The following is a 24,227-nucleotide window of genomic DNA, read 5'->3' as shown; positions in this document are numbered from 1 at the left end:
AGTAAGTATATTATAGTGGCCCCGACGAAACGTACCGAAGTGTGAAAATTGGCTCTAGTCGAATAAAGAAGCGAGAAAAAAAAAGCAAATCGAACCGTTCGGTCAATCCATCTGCTGCTCCGGTTTAACATGTAAAGCTAATTTTTCCGACCAGTCAATAAAACGACGAATCCCAGTCCTAAACCACACACTACTACATTTATAAATAATAATACACACAAAGCACGTTTTTCGTACTGCCAACGCCGCCTCCGGTGCAGTTGCGGCTCGTGTGCGGCGGAGTGGTGCGGTTGAATATAGTTAAATGTTTTTTCGCCATCCTCCCCCTTCACTTCAAATACAATAACATCATATAGAGATACGTGTGTTTCCGGATTTTGTATCGGATTTTTGAGTAGCCGACGTTCGAATAAAACAAACGGAGAGAGAGAGAGAGGAGCGCTTAACCGCGGGGCAAAAACCCCATGCGAGTGCGGTGGCGGCGTTAATAAATTTTAGTGCCCAAGTTTCTAGACGTTTGCGATTTCATTCAATCTATATCTTAGATGTGTGATCTTACGGTCTCGCCACCACGTCCAAAGTTCACTCGTGTATCCTTCAGCCTATATAATAATATATCGTACACAATACTGCGTCCATAGCGTTTACTGAAAATCGTACAGCCTATATTATGTATATATATATATATATATTAGACATTGATAATAATTACATTCCTCGGAGACGCATTACTGTTAATTATATTATGTTATTAATGAAATAATTAATTTACACCGAGCAGCTGATATTGTATTTAATAAACTTTCGGAGCGACTTTGGCGAAGTACTAATTACAAAATTATGTGGGCGTCGTTCAAATAAATTATACTCGTTGTAATCGCCTGTAACGACGAAACAACTAGAGTGTGCCATGTTACCCAGGTAAAATAAACGTAATAATGGTTTTACATTTTACTAATTGGAAATTGAAGCGTTCTCATTGCCAGTGGAACTTTCGGTTAATATACCGAGGAAACTTTTTTAATGTTCTAAACGATCAATAGATTTCACATAAAGATTTACTTGAGAAACTGCATTTTTGGCCGACTCCGAAACCCTATGATGGAGAATAACTGATATAATTTACGAAAAGAACATTAACATTAAAGTTATACAATTTTAGATTTGTATAAAAGTTATGCGATATTTCTTATCCGTGACATCCAGCCGTCTTTCATAAATATATTACATTGTGTTTCTTTAAAAGTACAATTTGAACACATTCGTAAGATTAGATTCTGCGATACCGTGAAAAAAAAACACCGAAAATAGTAAAAGACACAATAAGCATGTAATACTAAAACGGAAATCCCCTTTTGAGAATAAAATGATAATATCGCTTTTTCCGTGCTATATATGTATCTATAAAAGTTCTATGATATTTTTTTTTTAGATACGTTTAAGTGTTGGGTGCCAAGAAATTTAAGTAACGCCAGAACAGTTCTGTTTTATCGCAGCTAATACAAAATATAACGACTAATGTAAAATCAATTCAATTAACTTATATATTTCTGTTTATAAAAAACATTTTTAAATTACGTTAATAATATTAAATGTAAAAATCAAATTTGTATTTTTTCAACAAATTCAACTTTTCACATACAACGGCAAAAATTGATATGCAATTTTAAGTTAAGCTCATTCAAATAATTAAACTATTGAATTATAATTCATTATACTTAATTCAACAGCACCAGTTTCAATCAAAGTAGTAAAAAACAACCAAAAAATAGTTTTTGTTCCTACTTATTATAATAGGTATTCATTCAGTTAATATCGGTTATTTAATTAATGATATATAGTAAAAATATTAGTCGGAAAAATGATTAAATACTATTTCGATAAATCGTACAACCAATAATGTTGCGTGACCCATTTCAGTCCGTGTTTTAGAGACCGTTTTGTTTCAAAAAGGTTATTTCAGGAGCTGGGACTTGGACTAAAGATAAACACCTATAATCATTTTGTAATCGAATTCTTGACGTTTTGTAGCGTAATCAAATTACAAAAACTAATCGATCAACGTCGACCAGGTGCCACGGTGAAATAAAAAACAATATAGTTCATTTTTAATTCTAGGGGTTTTTTTTAACTCAATACTTTTGGAATAAAAAAATATCGCGGACTCGAATGAAGAAAAGAACTTTCTTTTAATTGTATTCCGGCATCAATTTCTTAGTTTTGCTTATAATAGTACATGCCTAATTTTCTAAACAATACTTGTTTTATCACTTCCTAACGAGTGTTCCCAACAATCGCCAATCCTATCGTCATCGCATCTCTTCTTGTGGTAATCCACGTGTGAAACGACATCGAACTAGCAAAATATACTAACTAATACTCAGACGCCGAACGAGTAGACGATAAAAGGCGAAAAACGACTTCCGACAAACGAGCGTATCCGGTTGTATACAAAAGTCGTAAAAATCTTTTCGCGTTCACATAATTAATTATATTTTCGTGGCGGCGACGACAAGCCGTAAAAGCTCCTTTTTAAAGCAGAAAAACAAGACATATTCCGTACGTTGACCACGCTGAGACGGTCAGAGGCCATTTACCATTTACCGTTTACGATCAGTACATAGTGACCATATAAATGTATACAGATATAAGTAGGTAGGTATATACCGTATAATATGCTTTAAAACGACCGTTTTTATTACACGCTCCTGCCGTCGACTCTCGATTCCGGTGTATAAACGGCTTTTGAGTATTTTCCTCACTCAAGCCAAGTGCTTCACGGCTATTAGCTATTCCGCCGCTGTTGCAATTCCACGTATAATAATATATTCGGCTTGGAACGACCGGCTTAGATAAAAAAAAAAAGCTATTACTTTATGAAATCTACGGGTTACGATACAAATAATAATAAAAACCTAAATCCGGTCGAAGGCAACGACGAAATCCTTAATATGTAACCCTCCCTCTGTTTGTTCGGCCGGGGCGTGTCAGCGGATAGTACAATTATTAATTACCGCCCGTCAAACGCGTGTCGACCGCGAAAGGTTTAAACAAACTCGAATACTTGACCGGAGCTTTCGGTAACTTACATACAAACGACTTTGGTTTATTCGATCAATACCTATAGGGTTCAAAGCAACAGAATCGAACGAAAATATAAAAAATTAACAGTATGCTTAGCAAGCAATACAAAAGTCGAAAGAACAACGGTAGCGACTTTATCTAAAAAATATCGAGATGGATGTGTAAAGTACACTATCTAACAGTACTATTAACAACGATAATACATACTAGGTTGTTCGGAAGATGTGCAAAACAACGGAGTCGATCGGAGACAATATTATATTGAGATGATTTTGGCGTGTTCAAGGAACATATTAACTCGAAAAGTACAGTTTTTGGAAAACTGGTTAGTGAAATCAGAGTAGAGGCATTGATATTCAGAGGTAAAACGAAAAAGAAGAGGGAAAAAATGTATTGCAGAGGCGTGCGTGGAGCAGGCTAAGGAATGGTGACCAACAGAGAAAACTGTCAAGAGAGAAAGAGATGATATAGCTGACAGACTCTATTTGTATAAGATAAAGAAGAGAAATTTGATCAGTTTTGTCATCTGCAAACAAAATATGTTCCTTAAATAATTTTGTTTCCTTCAGTTATGATTAGAGTCCGTCAAAAAGTACAAGCTCTCTTATGTCCTTTTCGCTTCCGAGTCATTGGAAACGTCTAGAACCACTGGGAGTTTTTTTATTTAAGAAACAACTTTTCTTATTAACGCTGTCTAATATAATGCACCTAAATCCTTACTTGTATATTTACAACGAGTCCTGTTTGTCTAACTTGTCATTTTTATTTTGAAAGGGTCTAAGAATAAGTTATTTCTTTTACATGTAAAAAAAAGAAGAAAACACGCTTTTTCATAAAACTAATTGTAATTATTGATTTTCTGTAATGATTAAAGAAGGTCAACTTTTAATTCAATATATCACAATTTGTAATTTACAGCACTTATATCCATTAACTTCTACGGTCCTTATAATGAATACTTTATTATAAGTTTCACGGATTAGTTAGTTCTCTACATGTCAGACGACGTTGGTTCACTAAACAATGGTTTGAAAACCAAATAAAAAAAGAATAATACAATTAAAAAATAAACACATTTAGCTTTACTAATCTTGGTTACTAAGAACCCTTTTTTTATTCGTAATTTTGTATATTTATCTTAAGATGAAATACATTTAAATGACAATTGTAAAACGCTCATTAAAACTTTTTACCGAGACTTTACCATGCCTTTTCAAACTTCATAAACTAAAAACTCATTAAAAATAGAAGATTTTTAAAAAGAAAATGTGTGTTATATTCTTTTTTATCTAAAGAAAACTTTTTTTATTAACGATAAACAATTCTAATATAAATAACATAGATACATAAAGATATTATGTAAATTTAATTGTGCAACATTCTATTAGCTTAACAATTTATTTTAATGAAATAAATCTTAATAATATGGCAAACTAGAAATATTTTTAATTTTCAATGAAACAACAATAATGGAAAAACAACTGCAAATACTTCATTGGTACACCTGTTAATTAAAAAATGTGAAGTATTTCGTATGTCGAGACGAATGCGGAAAATTAACTACCATAAAATAAATGAATCAGAATTTACAATGTATAATTAAATATTATTTAACTATACATAAAATTTTGTATTTAAATATAAAGCATTTTTGGTCAGAAGGGTACTAAAATTGGGTAAATTAAAATATAACGTATTATTATTTATAAAAACCAAAGTATGTCTGACAACATTTTTTTATGTTGACATTATTTTTTAGTATACGATCATTACCGTAAATTCAAAGACTATCGTGTGTTTTAATATATAAAATTTAATATTTTTTAAATGTTATAGGGGGAAAATATGTTTTATTTTTTTAGTATCGTCAGCTTTTTAATAATATAATTTAAAAGTATTTACATAATCAGCAAAATTATTCACTTCCGAATTATCGGAAGGTAGTTTGAAAAACCAAATAATATTAGTCGCGTTAAGCAAAAAAAATATATATTTTAATTCATGAATGATTTAGTCAAAAGCGGAAATGTTGATATTTATTTTAATGGCCAACGGATACACTGCTTCTGTTTGAGACACCTCAAAAAATCAATAACGCTAGTAGTTATACCTATCTATATCAAGTATTCCAATGTTTTACAGAGAAGGTTATATTAAAATAAAAAAATACACATACGATTTGGTTATGTTTAGAAATGTCAAAACTAAATAAACAGGCGGTACACTACTTACGTTGTCCGTATCAGGTGATGTGTCGGACAGTGCAGAAGACGTGGAGGATGTATGTCGTCCTAGTCCTCCGTTCAGAGTGGAGCAACCATCGTGCACGCTGGTCTGGGGTCGACTCTGTAAAACAAAATTACTAAATTAAATAAGTTATTTTATTGAAATGTATAGGAAATTTCCATCGAAAAATCCATTTCATGTAAGCATTGAGTTTTTTGTTTATGACACACTATTGACATTGTTATTGTCGTTTTATTTGTTTTGTAAAACAATCCTGGACATTCAAGACAGCAAAAGATTTTTGTTAAAACATGATCATCATCTCTAAGGTACACCAAACGTTATAACCAATAATTGATTTATTACATTGTTTATAAATTGTCCATGACAAAACAGCCCCAAGCAACATATTAGTAAAAACGTATACTGATTATTGAGGAAGTAGAATATTTTTAAATGTCACCTATTCAAGAATACTAAAACAATAACTACAAAATAGAGATTTTTTTAATTTTTAAGTTCGAAAAAACCAGTTTACCTTTAGATTTAATTTGATTAACTAATGTGTGTGTTTTATGTTCAATATTTTGAAACGCAAGTGAATTCAATTAAACGAACGCGCCGCTAGAGTATTGAAATTCGTGCGTTTGACACTTCTTAATTATTCTTGCGTTGAACTCATTGTTTACCTTTATATACAACATAATGAATTTTAACTGATGCAAAAATATTACGATTTTAGAAAAGCCAGCGCCACTATTGTCGATATTGACTACCTCTCACAAAGCAGTAACTTAGACTTATTACATTTTCTTAATGTTTTGAAAATACAATTTGTTATATATTTTATAAGACTTGTAATATTTGATACCTGTCAAAATATAATTTAAACACGATTTAAAAATAGTTTTAATTTCGTAACAACTTTTATGAAATATTATGTTTGAAATGTATTATTATTGCTGTGTGGGCTATAGTGAATTCGCATACATAGTAATTTAAACTCACAGAGAAATGAATTATTTGAGATATATCCACTTATTTCACTCCATTAACAGTGACAACAGCTTTTATAAAAATAAAGATTTAAATTTACATATATACATTAATATAAATATATACCGTCATTCATTCAGAAAACAACAACGGCAATATTTGTGTTGTCAAAAAACTGTCATTCAAACTACTTTATAAAAACGGCATATTTAATTTGCAACGGTAGAGGATTTTTGAGAGGATGTGAGAGAGGCATTTCAAAGAAAACATATATTTGAGTACAGATTTCGTTTTCATTTTTAAAGCATAAGAATTTTCTCTTATATAATATTCTTCGCAGATAGTACAATATAGAGACAGTACAATATTTATTCTCGGGAAATGATATTACTTCTTTTCAAACGGCCAATGTTTCCGTCCATCACGGCATGAACAGTACTTAAGCATTTTCAATTATGCTGGTTGTCAATATATATATGTATATACTCGGCTATGACTTTTATGCATATACAACAACTTTCCATTCAAATAATAATAATTACGCTACGTTCTATGTAAACGCGTCACGACAAAACGATAGGTATATATTTGACAATCGATATAATTTTCTTGGTATACCTACTTGAACTAACTCAACCGACAGAGTAAAAATAGCAGATGACGACGTCGTGGATATAATGTCGTTCGCGAAATCCTTTGTTGAAAATATAATACTTTTTGTAAATAGACACATTGTATCCTCCTCTGGTACACATTATACGAACATGATAAATGTACGACATCGCTTTGTATGGAGATAGAGTTTTAATATGAGGGCGTAGACACGATAAGCTATTAAAGCTAATCTGTATCAGAACTATATTTGTATTATAAAAATTTAAAAAGATAGTAATATTTTTTTCGTACTGCCACTCCGCCAACGCGTTTTACACAATAGTCTAAGCAACATGTAGTTTTTTTTAGGGCAAGGGAAGAAGGGCGGTTATAGATGTAATATAATAATAACAATAAATATAGATATTGATACCTTAGCAGGGTAAAACCGGCCAGAGACAACAAATTGCAGATCGTTACATTTTTACCAAGCTATATAAAATGTTTGAACATTTTTTAAATTTACCTATACATATTGTACATAATTTGCGGTATTCTCGATATTAAATTATTTCGTAACAATACATAAAATATCCCTTTAGAGATAACAATTATAATAATTTCTCATTGAGAACTAACCACGTTTAATAATAGTTATAACAGTACTTTCAGATATAATTTTTTTTGCAGGAAATCACATATCAGCAATAAAAACGTATCAATGATATTTCTTAAATATTGCAAATCCAAAAATTATACATATCATTTTTTTCAAGTTATCAAACACATTCTATAGGTACTCATAATATTTCTCCAAAAATACTGTATTGACATATGAGGACCAACGGTAAGAATTTAAACCACTTAATAAATGTAATATTAGCAGTAGTAGATAATATTAAGACATGTAGTACACTGGGATGCTGTAATGTAAGAACGCCTGACATACTACGCTAATTGCCCGGATCGTTTTCCAAGAGTTTTTCTTTATTTTTTGTGTTCACACCAGCCATATAAGTGATACAGGCCTATGAGCATGGCAAGGCAGTAGTGCGTAAACATGAGTTTCAAATTGAATACGAACTCAAGTATATAAAAATGCTTATTCTATATTTTCGGGTCACATGATAAACTATTCGTGAATAATAATTCTGGGCATGGACCAGACGACTATAATGGTGTAAAATTATTTTATATTTTGAATATTGCAAGTCATATGGTAGCTGTAGTGTATAGTAGCTCTAACAACTGTTGTTATTGTAAGACATGTTATTATAAAAAAATAATAAATGTATATTTTCCCTAAAAGTATGTATATAACACATTATAGATTCTTTGCGAGTCAGCCTTTACATATTTATTGTATACCGGTTTATAATAAATCATATTAAGTCTTTATGACACAACAAAACCAATAAATTCGCATAAAACTGTAAGCAATAAACTAAAAAGGAAAAAAGTATAAAAATATCAGTTAAAACTTATACCTAAATGCATAGGCACGAATCCCACATTAGCATCAGAATGATACATCCCCAAAAACTGAAGATAAATTTACCTAAATTTTTTTCTATACGTTTGGAATTATTCAGATTTTATTATTATACGGAATACATTAAGTATAAACAGTAACATACAAAAAAAATATTATTATTGTTATAATCACAATAAAGTGCGATTAATCAGACTATTTAAAATAGATATTTATAATTCTATTAACCCATTTGTTTATTTCCTTTAAAACGTTTATGTATCTCAGACGAATCTCATACATCTTACATAAATAAACATAAATCAATTTCCAAAGTAAATGGATTAAATATTTTCTCGGTCTTTGTAAGATTTATAAATTAACTACGAGTTAAGTAAGGTTAGGTTAACTTTTTATACATATTGAAAACTAACATTTACTTATAAAAAAAAAAAAAAAAGGATATCGAATTTGGGAATTGAAAATTCGTTTGAAAAAAAACATCAACGAATTTCTTTTATAACAAAATCCAGTACATTGTTAGGTGCAATCCCAAAACCGGGTTCATCCTTTATATAATAAGGGATAGTTACGCATTTGATCACATCGAAGAAACCACTCCAATAAATTGTGTTCTGATTTGGCCTTTCCCGGTCTTTCAAACGTGTACAACAACATAAGAGATTTAAGTTTTTTTGAAAGTGGTATAACATAAAAATAAACTAGAAGAGCGAGATGACTAATAATAAATGAAAGGCTGCGGGGGAAAAAGATCAATGATAATTTTTTTTGAAAATGAGATTTTGGTATCAAATTATTTGTATTGACGTATTGTATATTTTATGCGCTCGAACCAGGGAAAAAACAGATTAGTCGAGAGTAACGACCGCCGAAAATTTGGTCATACAGGCAAAATGTATTATATTTTAAAATTAAAAACATGATTTTCTCAGAATGAACAAAAATTGACATTGATCTTTTTTCCCCGCAGCCCTTCAAATATGAAAAAAAAAATGGTCTCTGCAAGTCGACTTTAAACATAGCTTTCAGACAATGTAAAAATACTAGTACCTACTTCTAAAAGAAATTCAAATATTTTCTATTCAAATGTTAATAATCTTATTTTACAACAGTCGACTATAATAATATTTTATAGCGCTGAAATGTATATGTAAGTAAAAATTAATATTTTTATAGTATAGTAAGTATATTCGAACAAAGCGATAATTCCAATTGAGACTAAACCCTAAAGTTAGTGTGAAAATTACATACTTCGAAAGGAGCGCAAACTTTGTATACAAACATATATATAAATAAATGAGGTTATTGTAAAAGTTTTTGATAACTATATACATGCCACGTCTGACTACCGAACCTAATAATAATTATTGTATCTGTGAGCAATTCAAGTTTTTGGGTAAAGGCAGCTAAAAGTGTAAATTAACAAATAGAAGTACTATATAACCGCATTGTTTCGGGACCTGACCGCGTATGCACCGAAAGTCGAAACAACCTAATTGCTTTCAACATTTTACAATCATAATATTGTTGTTGTGCGATGCCTATACTGTACTATGTCTATAATATACTTAAAAAGGCTTTCAATTCCTTGTCAAATGCAGTCACCATAAACTTGCGATGGCCGTACCGCCGTAATGGCGTGTATACGTTGAATTTATTATAGACGAGCAGATAGTTATCATAGGACTAGCTTATTTAACACTGTGTAAACTAGGTCATAGATAAAACCGAAAAAATATAAAAACCTATCGACGCTTTTAGAATCGTTGTGTTATGGTAAACGCGGTTATAACGACAACGTTGTAGTATCTTATGTGTTTTTCCGATAAATGTAATATTTTGAACAAAATAAACGTTAAATAAAACTCAAAAAGAAAAAATAATATATCACCGAAGTACTCCCCGATGGTACTTTGCCAAGTTTTCATTATTTCTATCCGAGGTTAGATAATATTACATTGTTAATATTTATAACCACGGCGGCGGCCTTCGGTTAGGTTAGGTTGGAACGTCTAGTAGACTAGTGCACGGCGCGCTGTATAGGCATTTTAGCTACACACATGTCAACAGTAGAGGCACGTTGTTTTCGCAAAAGAACACCTTACAATACACACACACATATTATTTGTATATTCTAAGCACCAAAGGCAGTCCACGCTAAAGGCAACACTCGGCAGCTGTTTTCATGTTTCGATAAAAAAAAAAAAACAAGTAGCAACTATCGGTTGTTGCGGTAGAGTGGATAGGACTTTGAGGATAAGTTTAAACAGTTTTTAATAATTTGTACACCATCACATGCGATTTTTATTGAATTTACTGGCGTACATTTTGGTTGAGTGCCTACAACGCAAAATATATACTGCACGGGTGTTTTTTAATTGGGTTTTCGGAATTAATGCGTGTACATAAATAAAGGAAACGGTATTGCCGCAATTAATAATAACAATGGGTAGAGAGAGAGACAGTTAGCGTTAATACAGCTTAAAAAAAAATCCAAAACAAACTGGAAAACGGCTGACAAATCGAAGAATGCATTATAGACCATCTGGGCAAGGTTTCGTGCGTGAGAGAAAAGTTCTACTCTCGTTGTGATGGAAATTTCCATTTTTTCGCCCCAAAACCGTTCGGTTAGACGAAGAAATATTGTAGAAAATATGTAAATTTAATCGGCATATTATCCGAGTTTCGACGACTCCGGTAAATTACTGGCGGGGGGAAGCAATCCCGGAAATCTATTCGCGGAATACACACTTTTGGTTGTTTCTTAAAGTCTAATTCATTGGAACCCGAATAAGCAAATGCACACAAATAATGCCATTCCGAAACGCGCTATAAAGTTTAATATGCATTCATCTTACTCGCCAAAATCTTTTTTTTTTTTTAGACTTGGGTATAGAATTACAGACTCGACGGTTGAATATTTTTTACATTTATAGGTATAAAAAATGTATGCTTTATGATCGTTTGCACTAACTGTACATTGAATTTCAGTGTAGTTTACCCTAAGTTACAGTATTAGTTAAACTAGCGTTAAATTTGAAATATAGTTTATGCGAACGGCCATAAATTACAAAACCAACCTGACGAATGAAAAACATAATGTTTAAAATAATTTTAGTAGAGAGCATAGAAAATTAGGTTTGATCGGGTTGGGCTAATATTATTATAACACAACCAATATTGTCTCGAAGTAACACACACACGCAGACTGGTCGAAGCCGAGGAACATGTTTTGGTCCATTAAGCACACATAAGACAGATCCCGTATACTATATATATTTATATATGTGTGTATGTACGTGTAAGACAATTTTTCGAATTTCGAATCATAGTATTACTTATTACTATTATAGCTGTTGTAGTCGTATAAAAATCAAAGTAAAGCGAAAACAACAACAAACAACTGCAGTCAAACTCTTCTCTATCTAGGTTGTATGCTTGTATGGTAGCTATAAGCGTTGGATAACACAATAATAGTCGGTGCTCATACACACAGTCACAGACACAGACACACGGACAAAATGCGAAAAAGCGGTGGAGCAAAACAATCGGTCGGTCCGATAGGTCTCTCCGTCGTGTCGTGGAAGCTATACATATTGTACACTGTACACATAGTGGTGGTTATTCTCCTCGATATTACCACCAATATAACATATTAATATTATTGTCGTGTACGCGTTCCAATAATATAGGGAAACGGCCGCGACTGCAATAAACGACCTAGTGCCCTCGCCTCGGCAGCTATTACACCGTGACACCAATGGAACTTATGAAACCCCCCCCTCACTCTATCACTCTAAATATATAATATTTTACCAATAGCATAGGTCGACTCTACGCGTTAACTCGGTCCGTCGCTGATTTATGCCCGTGGGTGTTACTATACACAACAACAACATCGGCAGCAAATTTATCCAGACACAAGCCGGATATGGTACGCACCAGCTATAGTGCCATATAGCTATATGTTAATAACGCCAAAGAATACACGACCGACCGCCGTTATACAAAGCGTCAGTGGCGGTGTTTTAGACCGAACAATATTGTCTAACAACATAACCGCACCGTTCAATTAGAGACGTATAAGTATAATAATAATAATAATTACATTACAAACCGTGTTGATCTGACGTGCGAACCCCTCCTCCTATTGCTTGTTGGTCGTGTTTATCGAGCCTTCTCCCCCGCCCATTCCGTCTGGGACCGCTCGTTTCCGATTATAAGGTATATACATACAATATGATCAATAAAATCGGTTTTAATCATGATAACGACAGTGGGATATAAGCCGATTACCGCGGCAATTTATCCGTAATTACATACGAAACGATATATTCACCGGAAACCGACCGTTTTAATTACCATAACAAAGCGCAAGCCAAAAACAGTACAAACCCTATAAACTGTCTCTAAAATCAACGATAAAACGTATTGGTAGACAGACTGTTAAGTAGTAACCGCAGTTCATCACTCAACCGGCGCTCGGTTCCATTGTTAAGCGGTATAATATTATCTAATTTCAGTGTGACCCGAACCGCACTGTCGATATATACAACAGAATAGAATGACAATGCGTGTGACGAAATTTCAATAGTTACAACCACACTTAGTAATAAGTTTTGCTAATTACTTATTCCACCGTCGATTCCGTTGTTTTATTGGAATTTGAATTTCCTAAACGCAGACGTTGAAACCTAGTTAAAAAGAACCTCTGGTTAGGTCTTCATAAGATAAAGAAGGGAAAAAAAACATTTTCAAAACATTGAGTAACGATCAACGTTGGAGTTGTGATTTGTCTTGTTTGTACAAGGCAATAGGTACATGTACAATAGCAGTTACTTAAAGTTTTGTAATTAGTTTTGTCAAGATGTGTTAGTATTGACGTTTTAATTTTAAGATACACAATATAGTATCCGAGTCAAAGCTGCTGTTATGCTTTTAACTTTATTGCTTTGAGTGCAACATCACTTACCACTGTGTAACAATTATTCAGTATTATCTGTCGGAAAACCGAAAATTCCGTTCGAATGCTTAAGACTATATGTTTTCGACGAGGTGTCAATTCGTTACAAACGTCCATTAGTAGATGTATAATATTGTAAAGATGTTTTGTCGTTTGTTCTCAAACGTTTCTATGATTTATTGTAAAAACAATCGCGTGGAATACGGAAATACACATTAATGCGACGATCGCCTTATTGAAATCTGAATTTAATGAGATGTATAATATCAAACATGGTATATGTGTATACCTCCATAACGAAACAAGCCAGTGTGTGTAAGTATAGAATATAAACATCGAATGAACACGACGGTGCTTTTAATTGCGTTACGTCGAACTTCCGCCGTTGAGGTCTAAATCGAATATGATAAGAACTACGTCAGCCGGTATAGTGTAGTAATAGTAGTGGCAGTAAATCGTTTCCAGGATATTGAAAAAACGCAAAATAAAAAATTAGTTTAACGTCTATACACGTACTGACTTGCACGGGGAAATGTGTAAAAATAAAATAGTAAACGAACAATTTGCACCCTGATAATTTATCGGCTTTAATATTGTTTTATTTTTGTTTGAAATTATTGGCTCGCGTCGGGAATGAGTTTAACGGAGCACAAAATATGTTTATATTACATTTACAAATAGCGTGTCGCCCACCAATCGTTCAATTTTCAACAAACGCGTACATATTTTATGGTGCCGCAAATGTATTTAGGCGGAACTGTGTGTCGCGGGTAATTGAATATGGGGCCTATATGCAGCTGAAGTGTTGGATTTTTATCAGCTCGAAGAAACCGAGCGCAGAAAACGAACAAGACGCGAAGCATTTTGTTTTGCCAGTACCGCGTACGAGTATAAGTTTAACGCGATCACTTGAAACGAAATTAAAAGGCTGCACGTCGGTACATTGTGACTCATACAACTTCGAGGGGATAAAAACGTATTCTACTTGTAAACATATCGAGTTATGCTAAATTAAATTGCACATTTATTGAAATTTAGAATATTTCAATATTATTTTTTCGTTACTCAAACACTCGAATATTTTTACTCGAGTTGAACCGGGTTATAACCATTTTAGTTTTTTTTTGTTAACCTTGCCTAAAATAACTTGATACGTAGTAACAAAACAAATAAAACTCTGAATACCAACCGTCCATGATGTAATAGTGTTAAAAGGACGACGGTCTGTATAGTTAGACGGATAAATAATGTATTATATCAGCAGGTAGTACAACGACGAAATCGCAATGCTGTGGCGTGTAATGTAACCGAATAAACACCAAAGTTACACGTGGCAAAAGAAAAATCGTCAAATGCACATCCAGTGCAAACGTGCCCGGTTGTTTCTTCGGTTTCTGTACACACACAACACTCACACCGTCGATTCCACAACATCTGTCGGTACACCACAGGGTGGGTTTGGCCGCACACAAGTTGCGGGTACACAATATGTCACGAACGGTCGACATACATGACATTTGCATTACTCACGTCCTTCAAGTCCGTTTTAGTCTAACGCCCAACTACTGTGCAAAAATACTGTATGCAAGTTTGAAAACAAAGCTAATATACACGCCAAACGGTGTTCGAATAATAGCTATCCCGTTTGTCTGCGGGTAGATGCTATTTATTCGGATCAAACGGCACGGCAAAAGTAATTACCGATTGGGCTTTACCGGTGCCGTGAAAAAAAAAAAAGCACATAGAATTCAGCCCCTAGTAAAGTACATCAATAATGATCCCAGGGGAACGCGCCCGCACACACACACACACGGACGGACGGACAAAGCCGAGTGCGGTTTTGCAGCACGTCGTCAATATTATATGCTCGACATGATGATATCGTTCGGAGACGTCTGGGGAATTTTTATTAAAATCTACACTCGTATAAGATACCTGCGATTCGTGTAATGTATAAATCTTCGCGTGCACGACCGTCGACAAGAGACAAGCGAGGAGACGGCACAATGAACACGCGGTGTAAGCGCAAAGGAATTTTCAATTTTTCTCCTATTGCATTGGTCTGACGTGGTGTCTCGGCGATAAGCGGCTCACATCCTCGAATTTATAGCCCAGACGACCCAAATGGTCGACACTTTTGTTACCGACGCCGTTAATTGTCATAACCCCACCGAAAGCGACACGACGTGATTGATAAGGGTAAATCAGCTGATAATATATATTGTACGACAGTTGATAAACACAAAAGTTCACAGGGACTTGCTGATAATAGATAGCATAATAACGGTGATTGACGGGGACGACTCGCCCTCTCCACTCCTTTATACTCATATTCCTAACCTAGTCACTCCTAACGTTCTCATTTAAACTTACGGTCTCTCTCTCTCTCTCTCATTCAATGTGTTGGAACTTTCCTCATCTGTTTATCTTATTGTTCTTCTATCATCATCAATATTCCATACTATATTACCATAATTATCAGCTGCCGATCCTCCATCTGTTTTTCTCTTTAATTAATGGATTATTGCCGCTTCAACAACATTCACAACTCGCCAGACGACTTTTATTTTGACGATGCAAAACTGAACCCAAGCTTTATAACCAATCAATTAATTCCACTCTGCTATCGACTACCCTGGGGTCTTTACTCGCGCGGCTTCCACTCCAATGCCGCTCTCAGAATTTAATTGTCTCCTCGTCTTACCATAATAATCAGTGCTAACTATTGAACATTGTAAATCATACCGTCTAGGAGGTACCGGCATCAGTTCTCCATTGTAAATATTCTAGTATTTTAACTTTAACAATAATAATGTGTGAGCGGTATGAAAATCCGCGAGGGCATCGCCCAAAAGTGGCCGCCATTTTGATGGGTATAAATGACCCGGAAACCATACTATATTTTATTCATGAATTTCCGTCCTTGGAGGCCGTAAACAAATTACACTGAACAACAGCAATGCAATTTCGTTTAATTGATACACACCGGTGATAAATTTTGAAGTCGTACGATGCACAATTTAATTAAATGATCAATATTTTATACAATATATTGTGTGCATGGCTTTGCGCGCCGCCAACCAATTGGGAATTCCTTCATTATCCTAGACAGCTCCCGCCAATACTAGGCAATTTAATTTTTAACGTTTTGTTTTATCGCAGCAGCAATAAAATAAGCAATAAAAAAATTATGTTTAAAGATCCTCGAGACCTCGACCATTTTTATAATAACGCCGTCTCTCTAGGGATCAGATAAAAGGTAAAGAATCTAATAACTATAAGCCTACTCAGTTCTTTATAAGTATTATGTATTATGTATTATTATCCCTAAAATTCATTATAACTGGGTAATTCAGTTTTAGTACAACAAATAACCATTTATACAAGTTTAAATTTTTATAATCATACTTTTATTATATTTTATTATGAAGGAAAACCATGCATATAATTTAGTATATGATAAACAGCTCTTATTTTATTTGTGTAAAAGTAGCAAATGTAACTTACAAAGACTTCGGGGAAACGCTTGCTTTACAAACACAAAAGTAAAACTTAAATATTGTGATCCTAAGAAAACACACGTGTCAAAAAGGTAACAGTTTCATAAAATAGTCTGAGATAAATGACATTGTAATGATGAACACACGTGCTTAAATAATACATAATAAAGTGAATAGTATTTTGTTTGGAGCTAAAACTTTCAAATTATTGAATTGTTTTTAGAATGTGTTTTAGCAAAAGTAAAGGAAAAACATTTGTAATGGGCCTGTGGTTATACAACTATTTTATCAGTATGATAAAAAAAAATATCTGAAAAAAAAATGTTAATTATTTTGATGTGCTATGAAATGTTTTGACGGCAATTCGCCTAAAAAAAACTTTTCTGAACATGTAATGACCTCTACATATGTATGTATGGTAATTTTTTATTATTATTATTTTATCTCTTTTTTTCTAAATATACAAATTGTAGTTATGAGGTACATTTAAATAAAACGTTGAAGCTAAAAATGTAAGTACAAAAGGCTTGAAACAAAACAAAAAAATAAAGTATACAATCGTTATTCAAGTATACAATATACATACATATAACCCGGTATTATTGTATAAAACCCGAATAATAGTTTTTGTTGCATTTAAACAAACAGTTGTTAAAAGATAATTTTTTTACTGTACAATAATAAGGCAGTGTCATTATTATCAAGTAAAGTAAAAAATGTAATTTATGAACAAAGCTAACATATTGTACATTGCAGCTGTTTTATATTATATTATGTTATCAAACGGTGTCCATCGTGTGACCAATTTTGTTGTGCCAAGGTAAAAATCCGTTTATTAACGATTACAAACATTATCCAAAGGTATCCCGGTCCCAATCTCGTCTCTTAATTCTCTTACAAAAAATAATGGCACGCCAATTAGTATTGCTTAGCGCCGGAATTCGAGGTATAAATCTCGGCACAATAGCATGTTAATTAGACCTGCACGATACAGCCTTTGGGTGGTGTCCGCTATAATAGACGGAAATTAAATGAAAGGATTCGTGCAGATCCTGCATTCGCTGTAGTTCCTTTAGCAACAAGGCGGAATAATAATGGCAATATACGTGTGTGAAGGGGTCATATATTTAAAGGACGGTTTAATAGACGAGAAAAAAACGTCGGACAATTTAACGAAAAATATGGGCTCGTTATCAACAATGACTGGCAAACGGCCTAAGGTGTTTTTATAGTATTATTATTATGAGGGCACCCGAATGGCAGCAATATTGTTCCAAACGTGTTATCTCGTTAGGGTGTAATAGATAGGATTTCGGACGGTACTATAGACACTCCAGAGATAATAATACAAAAACCTATTAATGTATCGAAAAATCGTTCGGCCGATACAAGATAAACATTACTATGTATTCACCCCAACGTTTGTTTTGTAGTCGAATTCTATTTATTTTTTTCTATAACTGGTCGTATAAAATCATTTATTTCTATATACAGTGGTTTATGTTGCGCTGAAAAGAAAGTAAAGCAAATTGTGCAATACTTAAGATTTGAAACACAAACGTTTCCTCGAAGAAGAGTTCGTTTACCACTTCACTTAACGACCAATACCTAAATCTACTTTGTTCTCTAAATACTTTAGTTGTTAATCTTAAGAACAATTTAAATTAATCTTGGAAGAAACATGCGTCGTTTTAACAAATATTTCTATTTTCCCTGCAAACGACGCAACTTCTAAATGTCCTCTTACATACTCGTTTTGTATTCCTTCCAACTTAGTCGCACTCCACACGTCTATTTCAAAATTGTTACATTATAGTTTGTTCAGCCCCGTCCACCAGTCTTCGTATTCGTGGCTGTCCTTATAATTATTTTATACAATTTTGTATTCGCTCTAAATGCAACGTTTATGTCACACACAACACTTCTGTTACGTTTTCCCATCTCATCCCAGCACACTTCATTCTACTCGGCATGACGTGGTCTTCAATTACACCGTTTTCTTGCTCATATTTTGACCTTCGGGGATCGACAAATAATAATTTAACAAAAGATACCTAATAAAAAGTTTGGGATTTCGGACCGTGAAAATTGACTATACCAATTTATCATATACTGACCTTTTCACCGATGGACTGTGGCGTTTTTTGGGAAGCAGCCGCCGGCGTGTGTGTACTGTTGGCGGAGTTGTTGACCGACGGCATTTTGGCCGCCGTGGCCGTCAACCGACTGGCGTAAAAATACATGGCCATCGCCACCATGACCCCTTGGCGGAGGGTCCGTACTTAGGATGAAGCAGTAATGCTCCAACCCCCTCGATGGGTGGCGTCGACACCACTCCACTTTGATTTTGACAGCAGGTGCTGCACTATAGTGACTGGCGCCGAAACACTATACTGTTGTACACAAAACAATATAGATTTTGTCATGCGACTTACACTGCTGAAGAGCGTACGCACGCGTTTACATAAGACAAGGTTTTAACATTAATGTTGCCACGTAGGCGTCCAAGAACCACAATATGTACACTAACCAACCAACGCGGAACTAGTTTGAAAAGGTTATAAAATTTAATTTTTTTCATTAAAATTCTAACGTGTATATTTTGAGCTAAGAACAAAGTAGTAATTATCGCAAAAGCTATCCAGAAGTAAAAAATTCCATCTATACTCAAAGTTCACAAAAGCGTAATATGTAAAAAATGCTATCTAATGGCAAATAATTACATTCTAGTATAAAAATGCAATACGTATGACAGAAACTGAGTAATTTTTTTCATGTACTTAAAATGTAACTTTTTATACTTTATACACTTATAATGCAATTAGAACATTGCGAGGTTTAAACCTGAATTTATAAAGTAAAATCACTACAAAAAATAATCATTCAACTTAAAGTAAAACCGTTATCAAATCGTATTAGATTTATTGATCGAATAAATTCGAAACAAGATATTAACAATTAAACCATTAAAACTCTTCCCTGGACAGTTTCAAAATCACTAGAAGGAACTTTAGATTAAAACTTTACAATTCAGACATTTTTTTGTTTATGTTTCAAACGAGTCGTTGATTTTGTTATCACCAAATGCGGGTCACAGAAGAAAACGAAACATTACCAAAAACGCGAATGTCAAACTCCTTCAACTTGTCTGTTGGGTTGAACGAACGTTTGCCGACGTTTTCGCGAGTGATTCTAAGGCTAAGTATGATTTAGTGACGGGCGAATGTATTGAAACAACGATAAAGAAAGAGCGGTACCGCCGTTAAATAATTATAAAGTTAACCGAATAAAAGCCGCCGGCTGATGTGTCGACGTCGTTCGATCATTTTCAAATTATCTCTGGCTCGCAGCTAATACCCCAGCGAATCCAGAGCGATTCTCGATTTCGGTTTAATTCGCATGGGAATTAACCAATGGAATTTCCATAAACCCACCGCCGCCAGACGGACCCCGGTGGTTCCAAAAACCACTATTTATCATTATATGAGTACATTATCTCGTGTGCTGCTGTACAACTTAACCGGTCGATGGAAATTGCATTATTAACCGCAGTCGTCGTTACGACAATATAAACCGACCGAAATTATACCGTTTTCGCAGTATAATTAGACAAAAAGTATACTACATAGTATAAAGCTTCAGACCATTAAAATAAGAGGTCATACCCACCCATTACCTTCGTCATTGTAACAAAAACATCATAGGGCGTATAATGGTTCATTAAAAGAAATGCGATCTACACTTTACAGTTAACACTCACACAAACACACATACGTGGTTGATAATGACCCCTATAGTAGCCTTCGCTGTCTGGTTTAATGCCAAAACGGTGCTCGGCCAACGTGGTTTACAATTTTTCGGCTAATGCCTAATTATTGTTGTGGTGAAATGTCATAGAACATATTTAATCAAACATTATCGAGTTACAATAATACATGATATATTCCAATATATAAATTAAATATATTATGTATATGTTTTGCCGCTACGCGATAAAAAAAAATATAAATGCATATTTTTTTATAAATAAATCAATATAATGATAATGTACTGGGAAATATATTTTAATGGGGATACGCCTAAAACTATTCATAAACTTTAGAGGAAATTTAAAAGTTTTTCTTTGAGAAAAAATACAAAGGCCACGCGATAGCGTACACTTTATTCCGAGTATTTTTTTGTGTGTACATAAATACCGAGAAAATGTTGATTATTTATATTGAAAAATAACATTAACAATTGCACCAATTACCTCGACAGAGCTGATCCAGAATATAACAGAAATAATAATTATCAACTAACGGTCAAAGCTGTCAAAGGGTTGTACAAAATCCAATTTTAAGAATTTTTTTATTTAATCTAACACATGTTTTGCGTTTTGAACGTGGTAAATTGATAAGTTGCCCTATGTGAGAGTAAATCAACGATCACCCCAACCAACCCACCATAATACTAAAATTAAAATTTTTAACAGATTTTCACCTCAACCACGCTTTTAGCGATATTTAATACTTAAACCATTTACAGATTGGCGTCAAAGCATTAATTCAGACAGTGACTGTATATACTGTTGTGCCGGCTTTTTGTTAGGGTTTCTTTATATTATTTTAATAGTGACGTTCCATCACGGTTTTTATTCGTCGGTATCACGTGACGCGGATTATATTACCTTATTTCTATTTGGTATCCGATTTTGATTTTCGGTTTGAATAAATATTTGTCTTTGAACAAGATACAATACTATTTCGATACACACATACAATTATTATATACATACATATTATATATTATTCAAATGTTCGGAGAACGAGATTATACTCGGTTGCTGTCGAAAATAACGATTTGCAATGGTTTTGCACTCCTTCATAAAATACCGCATACGGGCATATAACTTATTATTATACTATTATGTGTACCCCGCAGCAGTATCCGACTTGCATAGGCATACCGATATTTAAAAGCGATAAGTCATTTCGATGCCCATTGACAACCGGACCAGACGCTCTAATCGGAAACACTCAGCCTCTTAAATTAACGGATCGGCTGTGGCAAGGAACGGGGAAAACGGAAAATAATATTATGGCAAATTCACGTGAAAAGCCCGTACAACCCCGCATATATATATACACAGCCCATATAGTAATATATATTCTCCTCGCTGTGTTTATGCACTTGGCCTCCAAGCGGGCATTTTAATTGAAAACGGTCCGTTTTAACTATGCACACTCACACAAAACCGGCCTGTCCAATATAAATTATTATTTGTTTTCCGCCCTTCAGCCCGTGCGGCGAGCAAACGGTACCTAACCCGCCTTTTTTTACTTTTCTGCCTTCGTGCCTCTTGGCGACCGGTGCGTGGGGCGACTGGCGCAAACCCCTGGATTTGTATACTTTAGTTTATAATACTAATATAAATTCGCTTTTACCTGTTGTTTCTCTCCCTTTTCGGCCTTTCCTTTAACGCACTCTTCGCCGAATGTACTTATTACAAATTACATTGGCATAAGTGTGTGTACCTACGACGCGGGTGGGGAAGGGGCTGCGGAAAAATTTAATTTGAAAACCAAATTTGTCAACAAGTCAGAGAATCCTCCCTTTGGGGGATAACGCTGAACCGTGGCCAAGCAATAAGTCGGTAGACGATGCAGCGTAGGGGTAACGTACGTCAACTTCGCAAGTCCGTTTTCTATTTAAAAAAAAAAATAGACTATTCCATTTTTACATCCATCAATAAATAATCAGCTGTTTGTCATCCGTACCGAGCAATGCTATATTATATTTTTTAAATCGTCATAACCAATTAGTCCATGAAATCATTCGTCAAGAGAAACGGCGATAAAAAGTCACATTGTAAATCCACTATCGACAAACAACACTTGAGCATTATTAAATTTTGCGAAAGCGTTGACATATTCGCAAAGGATATCCACGTTTAACGATTGCAAGATTTTATTCAATGGATATTCTTACTTAAAAGTCTTGTTTTTTATCCACTAAATAAACACAAGATTAAATAAACGTTCATACTTACAAATTCATCACTACCTTGAAGCTATTTATACCTAACACAGAAAAAGTAAGCACGGTGCAAACACTCATATAAATATAATAAATTGTATTTGTATAATATATTATACTTATATTTACGCAAGTGTACGTTTTCAGGCAAAACAAAGCTAGAAATTCTTTTCTTTTCCCAAAATAGTTACTCAAAATCTAAGTGCAAGCTCTTGTATTTTTTTTTAAACAGATACCTACTACACCTACTATATATTATATTATTATATAAAGTATATATAGTGTGTGTGTGGGTTGGTATGCGGGTAGGTGGTGTGTGCTTAAGAAGTTGGGACATAATAGATTAATGAACCGTTGCTGGGCACATTGGAATATAATGTGAACGGCGTTAAGGAGTTCCAAAAAGTTTGTAGGATTTTTGTTCAGAACGCGAGGCGTATCCTCTATGCAAATATAAAAATGAAACTAATAAAGTTTTAAAATTTATTACGTTCATTATTGGAAAAACTCGAGAAGGAAAATAATTGCGCCTACGGAGTTCATGAAGACTTACTATAACTTCATTTTTTGCCAATATAGAAACATAAACGTGCCGTGAGTGGAAAACAAAAAATTGTAGGTATTCCTTTACATCACGGTGTGATATATTTAAAAAAAAAATAAAAAAATCAACCCTACTATTATTATGTATACGGAAAATGGACGCATGAATGAACGGCACGTAATAATGTCCAATAAAACATATAACGAAAATTGTCTACCGTGTCTTCAAAAACTATTTTTTTATTTTTTTTTTTGGCGAGGGTGTACCCTACACAATATTTGATTTTATTACCCATACATTTTTTACACACATAAAAAAACCCTATGAATTATTATGTTTATCGATTGTCCCAATTAATAGCCGACCGTATCTATAGCTGCGTGTGACCCGCCGGGGATTGTCTCCTGATTAAATACAGCTGATGGTCACGTTTTAATCCCAATGCATATACGGTAGCGGTTGAGCTTATACGTGACAATTCAATCATATATAAATCTGCACAATGTTTACTAAGCTTGTGCTATAGTAGCAAAATTTTAACGCGCAAAACCTATGACATCATTAAACGACAATCAATGTTTATTTACATAAATAATAATCCAAGTACTCGGTATTAAAGAAACATAGGCAAATAATAATATGATACATTATCCTATTTGTAATATTTTCTTTTAGACTTAACAAACGGTCTTGGATATTCGAGACGTTTGCACAAATTGTCATTATTTTTTGTTTTGTTTCTTTACCGCGTTAAATGATTGACCCGAGACCTTTCATTGTGAAGCTTCGTTAGTGCCTTTAAGTAAAACT

The 24,227-nt window shown here is 33.8% G+C and overlaps 1 protein-coding gene across 2 annotated transcripts in view; it reads right to left on the bottom strand.

The window, feature by feature from the left end:
• Positions 1–24,227, bottom strand: part of LOC126843616 (ras-GEF domain-containing family member 1B-like) — a 116,661-nt gene that overhangs the window by 21,602 nt on the left and 70,832 nt on the right. For both annotated transcript variants that reach the window (XM_050581242.1, XM_050581243.1), the window contains exon 4: positions 5,317–5,430. In XM_050581242.1, the coding sequence (XP_050437199.1) occupies positions 5,317–5,430 (114 nt within the window). The remainder of the gene's footprint in view (positions 1–5,316; positions 5,431–24,227) is intronic.

This window comes from Adelges cooleyi, unplaced genomic scaffold (genome assembly GCF_023614345.1).
Source record: "Adelges cooleyi isolate 19-005CV unplaced genomic scaffold, UGA_ACOO_1.1 ACOO_flye_CR_arks_rails_tigmint_CR_PRNA_574, whole genome shotgun sequence".
Taxonomy (NCBI): Eukaryota; Metazoa; Arthropoda; class Insecta; order Hemiptera; family Adelgidae; genus Adelges; species Adelges cooleyi.
This window is presented reverse-complemented; position numbering and strand designations above follow the sequence as displayed.